An 8,827-nucleotide genomic window follows, 5' to 3' on the forward strand; every position below is an offset into this window, starting at 1 on the left:
GTAGAAGAAGAGGCTGAGGATACCCATTAGGGAGGGAACCCCATGAATGAGTTTATGGAATTTTAAAGGGCAAATCTGAACCAACAGTCCATTTCACCACAACCACATATCGCCCAACAGACTGCGGCCACTGCCTTCAGGGCATTCAAATCCCTCAAACCCCCAGAGTTTCTAGGATCTGCCGACCCCGTTGAGGCACGGGCCTGGCTCAAGGAAATAGAAAATTCCTTCGAAATACTAGGTATGGAAGAACGACACAAGACCATTTTCGCTTCTTATATGCTGAAAGGGGAAGCTAACTACTGGTGGGAGTCCAAACGAAACCTCGAGACTGATGCTGTGATTCCATGGGATAGATTTACCCGATTGTTCTTAGACAAGTATTTCACTAGGTTTATGGAAACGCAAATAGAGATTAAGTTTCTAGAGTTGAAACAAGATAAGATGACCGTGGCAGAGTATGAGGCCAAGTTTACTGAGTTGTCATGATTTGTGCCTGAGTTTGTGAATACCGAAGAGAAGAAAGCGCGAAGGTTTCAGCCTGGTCTGAAATAGTGGATCCAGAACCGAGTGGCAATACTAGAGCGGACGGATTACGCCACCTTAGTGTAGAAAGCCTCGATTATTGAAGCTGGCAGTGAGCAAAGTTTGAGGGAAAAGGAAAATAGGAAGAGAAAGATAGGAAGCCAAGGCGGAGGAGGAGGAACCGAGAATAGGAGCCTCCCAAGCAGGTTCGTCAGGGGAGTGGTGTCCCAACCCGCCAGAAGCCCCACTACACCATAGATGGCCTACAGCAACACCTAAAAAATGTTACAACAGGCCAAAAAAATGTTACCATAGCCACCCAAAAGACCTAAGGTAACATAAAATTTAAGTTGCTTTTTTTTGAGTTACCTTTGGCCCCTAATGTAACATTTCCTTTGCCCTGGTGCAACATGGACTTTTGTGTTACAATAGACACCAAAGGTAACATCAATATATGTCTATAGTATCACACTATATATGTTACCTTTGAACTTTGAATTTGCAAAAAAAATGGGGCCCACTTGTGGGCCAATATTAGGGACCACAAGTTGGCCCCATTTTTATTATAATGATTTGTATTATATTAATTTGACAGAATTTGTTTGTAAATAGAACATATATACCATTAACATGTTTTTCATATGTAAAAAGCAATACTACATGAAATTATGCTATTCGAAATCGACAATCCCAAAATATCATTAAATACCATAAAATGTATTACATCCAAACCAACTCAAATATTCAAACCATCACATGTCTAAAACTACGACAACAACAATTATTTTAACTAAACAAAATAGTTCAGGTTATTTATCAAACATTAGAAAAAAAAGATAAACTTAATAAAATAGTAACACTAGAAACTCTTCACATTCTCCTACAAGATCTGGAGCTTTAAAATTTAAGAACTGGTGTTGGTTTCATTTCTGAATGTTAATCTGACGCCTTCTTCAAATTTCATAGGAGAAAAGCCTAGCATTTGAATTAGTTTGCTGATGTCCATTGATATGTCAGCAGGGGACTTGACACCGCGATCAATCTGAAAAGTAAAAATTTAAATATCATATTTGTGGGAAGCAGAGGAAATCGATATCCAATTAGGTGAGTGTGATTGATTAAATGTTGCGTGCTTTCTGGAAAGGGCACAACTCGCACAAATGATTATACATAAGTGTAAACAATGATAAGATGACTGGGAAAGTAACTTTTGATTCAGGGTTCAGTGTTTATGGTAGACTTACTAATGATGCCGATATTGGTTTGAGTAATGAGCTTTTATAAACTCTAACAGCTGCCACTGTCTATGCCATTTGGAGCCGTGATAGTCTGTCTGGCCCCCCAACATTCAGAACCAGTTGCATTTCATTACATCCTGGACATAACACAAACATAGTGTCATAACAAACATAAAGATAATAAAAGAATGAAACAATGGAAAATGGACCAATTGAATCATATGCACGAAGGTAAATCAGTGATGTTTTAGTGAATTGTGACTAAAATTCAATGCAAGTTATCCAGTAATCATGTGATACAACAGATTAGATTTATCATATGATGAACAGCATGGCCGATTCAATCTCTGATTATGAATAATTTATAATATAGTTTTTACTTTTATAACATGTGAAGGTAGAATATTTTCTCCCGGAAAGGTATATCTAAGTGTCCTCTTGCTGCAGCTAAAGGATATCGCAATCCAAATGGTATTTTGCAGAAACAACTTGAGCATGATATATTCATCAGCAAAACCTGATGCACTGAGATGATACTGGTGGGGTGTATATATTCCAGCTAAGCTTAATAAAATTGAACATAATTGATGAAATAATTAACTGATCTCATGATAATGATTGAAGAGAGCAGTACATTTTTTTAAAGGAAAACGTCACAGCAAACAAGTGCTGGAATTTTCTTTCATGAATAAAACACAGCAAAAATTGTATCAAAGGGAATGGTACAAGTGTAAATACATGATTGAAGAAGACTGGATTTCAGAAATCAAAATAACACTTCCTTCTGATATTTATGTCAGTATATTTGACTGTTAGTTTATCGACAATCCTAGTTAGCATTTTGCAGTTTTAGACTAAGAATGTTGAGATGTTGATCTGTAAAAGCAGATGGATTGAGCTGATGATATTAATAGGTTGCATATAGCATTAAGGTAAGATTTCAACAGTTAAAACTTATATTGTAAAGGGATCACTACTAAAGAACTTCTGAATCGTCCGAATATATGGAAAAGACTATTTATGATAACTCCCAATTATGCTTATCTTAGTTATTACACAATTAATTAATATCAAATGTTAAGGAAACGGGTCAGACTTTGTTTAAGGTATAATGGGTCAGACTTTCAATTTGGCACGACAGAAATACCCGGGGACTACCAATATTGATTGATTAACAAACTAGAGAAACTGGAGCATAACAGCAAGGAAAGTCATGTGAGGAGTTATATGTAAATGTACCTGGTATCATTTGTTTTATTTGGCGTTGGACAGAAGGAAATGAGATAGTTGGCAGCACTGTCACATATGAAAGCGCCGACCTTATTATCATAGACATAACTGTACGCCGTGGGACACGCCTTTTTGAACACGTTAGCGTAGTTTGAAGCCTTACACTTATCAGGTGAACTGTAGTTGCCGGTACAATAATACTGAGGATCACCAAAAGCCACGCAAGCACTCTTACAAGCCACCCCTTCCCCGTCCGAACTTATCTTTAGCTCGGATGGACACACGCTGTTGACGTCCATACTACACTCTGTCCTTGAATAGTTGAGTCCACCTAATGGGGAGATCATGATCGGCAAGTTATAACCATCAACCATGCTAATGTCAAAGAAATCCCTTCCACCAGAACCATCGATCGAGAACTCAGCTAGAGTTTCTCCCCCTACAGATCTACTGCCCGTACATTCCAGCCTACAGGAACCACAATCGCCCGTGAGGCAAGTGAAGTTTCCAAAAGAGTCTTTGACACATTGAGTCCTACCATAGAACCAACCGGTCCAAGAGGATGGTATATTGATGGTTGTAGTTTCGCCTTTCCGAAGTTTAACTAGTGGTTGGAACATGAGTAGCGGTGTTGGATTTAATGTCAGGCCATACTGTCTGGTTACATCTGTTAAGTAATGTTACTGTTGCGGATGAAACTACTCCTGTAAAATCAAATTATATACACCAGGTTATACACATGATGTATAGAACAGCTTGTAAAGTTGATCAAGTACAAATTTGTTACCTGAAATTAGTAGATGTGGAATCAAGAAAGCCAAAAGGGAGATTGATGAGCAGACTACTCTGGACATTTGGTTTTGTATTAATAATATGTCAGATTTTTCAGTCATACAAAAGAAAGGGACCAAGATTATCCAAAAGATTTGTTACAATCATTATGTAATTAGTTCGAATTCTCAGTTGATTATGAATAATTTATCATATTGTAAAAGTGATGGCTATATTGAGACAAGGTTGAAAACAATCAATACACATGAAGACACTAAGTTGAACTATGTAATAGCAACAATTCAATATTTCAACAGAATACAAATAATATCAAGCTATGATCATTATCCCCGACGTGAAGGGCTATCATTTAGAAATAATATCTAGCTATGATCATTATCCCTGAACTGAAGCTTAGATTCAAATCGCAACTGATCAAACTTCAAGAAAAGCAATTTTAAAAGAACAAGAAGCCCATGATATATAACAAATAGAAGTACTGTGATCATTAAATTAACAATAAAACAAACACACTAAAAGCTTCGAACAACATTATGGTACAAGAAGACTGTAAAGAAATTACCATGGTTGAATCCTACATGATATGCCCTTGGAAAAGTGATTACAAAATCGCCTGGGTTCTGAACTAACCTAAGAATTAAAATCATAATATATTAAAATCATTAATTTCCTTATTAGATTTTGTAGTCTTACTTGCCGAATGTGACATATCTGCGGCTGATTTTGAGGGGAACATGATAGCCCAATTTAGTTTATATAACATAAACTTGATATATAAACATAAGTTCACACAAGCACAAGTTCACTTACAATATTCAATTCAAGCTCACACACTGAGAAACTACATAAAACATATAAAAAGAGATGGAATACCTTGATGTAGAATCGTAAATTAAGCCCAAGCTCGGAATTAGACCCAAATCAAACCAAACTAACCCTGGAAAAAAGATAAACCAATTAATTTGAGAATTTAACCAAAAAAACAAATCACAAAACCCCTAATTCAAATAAAAACCCTAGTTTTCTTTAAAACTTGAACCCGCAGACCCATACGCATCGATTTATAAAAGTTTAACTCTGAATTGAATAAAATCGACTTTATTATACCCTTAATGTAGAGAATGGCGGAGAGAGAGCATGAGGGAACTAGATGAGAGAGAGAGAAGAGTAGTGAGAGAGAGATCCAGAGGAGAAATAGAGTATATTGACTTTTCGAAATTTTTAATGTACCGCCTGTTTGACAAAAATTGACGCTTCCCCAAATTTTAGCCAAATTTTAGCCGCCTTGTTCAATTTACCTCATAATTTGTTTTTAACTTTTTTTAAATAAATTATTATCATAATAAATTGTAACTAAATTATTTAAAAATAATGTCACTACCTACAATTTATAAACTCAAACAGCAAATTAATTTATATCAAAATTAGTTAAATTTCAAATTAAATAATATGATTAATTTATTTTATATTTTTTTAAAGATAAATTTTTATATATTAATAATATAATGTTAATTTAATATTTAAAACAAAATAATCATTATTCACTTATTTCAAAAAAGTAACATTTTTAAATTATTACTTAAATATAATGTAAAATTAAATAATTTAAATTCACATATTTTAAATATATCTTATTATTTTGTAAAATGATAATATTTTATTCATTAATACCCTATGGTAACACATCTTAAAATATGTTGCAGTGTGTAACATTTTCTATCTATGGTAACATGTTGAAAAGGCTATGGTAACATCAAATGTGCGATGTTGCAGTAGACAAAAATAAGCATAGCTAATGTAACATTAAATTGTAACACTCATGATCAAACTATTGCGATAGGCAAACATGAAATAATTCCTGTAAATCAAGTCTTCCCTAAATACAAGTTGAAATTAGAAGGGAAAGTCTTCGAGGTTGACTTAATCCCATTTGTGTTAGGAGAATTTTATATAATCTTAGGAATGGATTGGTTATCTAGTAATGGAGCACAAATAGATTATGAGCGAAAGAGACTGATGATAAGTGTGTAAAATGGAAATGAAGTAGTGTTCAAAGGTCAACAACAGACCTAGAAATTTATGACCATGTTACAGGAAAATAGATTGTTAAAGAAAGGTAACGAGGTCTATTTGGCTTATGTGATGGATACTAAGAAGGAAGTTCCCAACATACAGGACATACCTATAGTGAATGAATTTGAGGATGTATTTCCAGAGAACTTACCAGGATTGCCACCTGACAGAGAGATATAATTTGCTATAGAATTAGCATCAGGGACGACACCAGTGTCCAAGGCCCCTTATAGGCTAGCCCTAGTTGAGATGAAGGAACTAGCTTCTCAACTGCAAGAGTTATTAGATAACAGAATGATAAGACTCAGTGTGTCGCCATGGGGAGCACCAATTCTGTTTGTAAAGAAAAAGGATGGTAGTATGAGATTATGCATAGACTATCGGGAGTTGAATAAGTTCACTATCAAGAATAGGTACCCTCTCCCTAGGATTGATGACTTATTCGACCAACTTAAGGGTGCTGTACATTTTTCCAAAATAGATTTGAGGACAGGATATCCCCAGTTGAAAATCAAACCTGAGGATATAACGAAGACTGCTTTTCGCACTGGGTATGGGCACTATGAGTTCTTAGTCATGTCATTTGAACTAACTAATGCACCCGCAGCCTTTATGGATTTGATGAACAGAGTGTTTAAAAAGTACCTAAATATATGCGTGATAGTTTTTAGAGATGATATTCCAATCTGCTCAAAGACAGAGCAAGAACATGCCGAACATTTGAGGATAGTCTTAGAAATCTTGAGGAATGAGAAATTATATGCCAAGTTCTCGAAATGCGAGTTTTGCTTAAGGGAAGTTCAGCTCTTAGGGCATGTGGTGAGTAACAAAGGAGTGTTAGTTGACCCCGCCAAGATAGAGGCGGTATCCAATTGGAAAAGACCGACTACCCCAACCGAGGTTAGGAGTTTTGTGGGTTTAGCAGGGTATAACCGGAGATTCGTGCAAGAGTTTTCCAAGATAGCCGGCCCACTGACTAGACTTACCCCGAAAACGGAAAAGTTCTTATGGACAAAGAAATGTGAGGAAAGCTTTCAGGAACTGAAAAGGAGACCGGTGTCAGCACCAGTGCTCGCTCTTCCAGATGGAAAGGGAGAGTTTGTGATATACAACGAAGCATCGCATAAAGGACTAGGATGTGTGCTTATGCAGCACGGAAAGGTTATCGCATACGCCTCTCGGCAGTTGAAGGAGTATGAGATGAGATACCCAACACACGATCTAGAATTAGCAGCCATAGTGTTTGCCCTAAAAATTTGGAGGCACTACCTGTACGGTGAGAAATGTGAGATTTACACAAACCATAAGAGCCTCAAATATATTTTTACTCAGAAAGAATTAAACATGAGACAGAGGAGGTGGTTAGAATTGATTAAGGACTACGACTGTGAAATTTTGTATCATCCGGGTAAAGCCAATGTGGTGGCTGACGCCCTCAATAGAAATGAGAGACTCAAAATGATAATGACATCTGAGGAGTTAGTTAAGGAATTTGAAAAGATGGAAATGGACGTGAAAATAACCGCTAAAGGAACAGAAGGATTATTTGAGATTAAGCTAGTGCCGGAACTGACTGAAAAGATACGAGTGTGTCAGAAAAAGAAGATGAATAAAGAAAGAGGAACATTGACCGGTGAGGAAGTCAGATGTGCGAAGTACGAGAAAGGGATCATGATGTATGCATCCCGAATTTGGATTCCAAATGTGCAAGAGTTAAAGGATGAGCTGCTGCACGAAGGGCACAGCTCTAGATATTCGATCTACCCAAGAAGTACGAAAATGTACCGTGACCTTAAGGAATATTATTGGTGGACTAACATGAAAAGATAAGTAGCAGAGTGGGTTAGCAAGTGCTTGACATGCCAGAGAGTGAAGGCTAAACATCAGCGACCGAGTGGATTATTACGGCCCCTGGAAATTCCGGAATGGAAATGGGAGCATATAGCCATGGATTTTATGACAGGCCTACCAAGGATGAAAACCAATCACAATGCCATATGGGTTATCATATATAGATTGACCAAGTCCGTGCACTTCCTGCCGATCAACGAAAGGTACACAGTAAACAAGCTAGTGGATATCTACTTGAAAGAAATTGTAGTGAGACCCGGCGTTCCCGTTGCGATAGTGTCGGATAGAGAACCAAGGTTTAATTCCCTATTTTGGAGATGCTTCCAGGAGTGTGTAGGCACCAGACTAAATATGAGTACCGCTTACCACCCCCAAACTGATGGGCAAAGCGAAAGGACTATTCAGACCCTAGAAGATATGCTGCGAGTATGTGCCATTAACTTTAAAGGAAATTGGAATGACCACTTACCCCTGATCGAATTTGCCTACAATAATAGCTATCACGCTAGCATAGGAATGCCTCCGTATGAAGCTCTTTATGGAAGGAGATGTCGTTCTCCCCTATGTTGGGATGAGGTTGCAGAATACAAGATAATATGACCCGAGTTAGTCCAACAGACTAGGGAAATGGTGGCACTAATTAGGAAGAGACTAGTAGCAGCTCAATATAGACAAAAGAAGTACACCGACCAGATCAGAAAAGATAGAGAATACGAAGTAGGGGATTCAGTATTGTTGAAGGTATCTCCATGGAAGGGAGTGATGAGGTTTGTAAAGAAAGGGAAGCTGAGTCCCAGATTCATAGGACCCTTCGAAATTTTGAGGAGAATAGGACCTCTAGCTTATGAGCTCGTCTTGCCTCCTAATATGTAACAAGTGCACAACGTGTTCCACGTGTCAATGCTAAGGAAATACCATGCCGATGCGAGACATGTGATAGAGTATGAGCAAGTAGATTTACAACCAGACGTGACCTATGTTGAACAACCAGTAAGAGTAATGGACCAAAAAGAACAAGTGTTGAAGAACAAGACTGTGAAGCTGGTTAGAATCTTGTGGAGAAATCAAAATGTTGAAGAGTCAACTTGGGAACTAGAAGACACAATGAGGAATAGATA

The 8,827-nt window shown here is 37.1% G+C and overlaps 1 protein-coding gene across 1 annotated transcript; it reads right to left on the reverse strand.

The window, feature by feature from the left end:
* Positions 1-1,893: 1,893 nt before the first annotated feature.
* On the reverse strand, positions 1,894-3,613 carry LOC141714743 (glucan endo-1,3-beta-glucosidase-like). The gene is made up of 2 exons (XM_074518245.1): positions 3,003-3,613; positions 1,894-1,900 (listed from the first exon to the last, which is right to left on the reverse strand). The coding sequence occupies exons 1-2, from the start codon at positions 3,611-3,613 to the stop codon at positions 1,894-1,896; spliced, it is 618 nt and encodes a 205-aa protein (XP_074374346.1).
* Positions 3,614-8,827: the final 5,214 nt, after the last annotated feature.

The sequence above is a fragment of the Apium graveolens genome, chromosome 3 (assembly GCF_009905375.1).
Source record: "Apium graveolens cultivar Ventura chromosome 3, ASM990537v1, whole genome shotgun sequence".
Lineage (NCBI taxonomy): Eukaryota > Viridiplantae > Streptophyta > Magnoliopsida > Apiales > Apiaceae > Apium > Apium graveolens.

Bases quoted from the DNA above. Each gene is read 5' to 3' on its own strand.
- LOC141714743 (XM_074518245.1), bottom strand. From the start codon at position 3,613: ATGTTCCAACCACTAGTTAAACTTCGGAAAGGCGAAACTACAACCATC.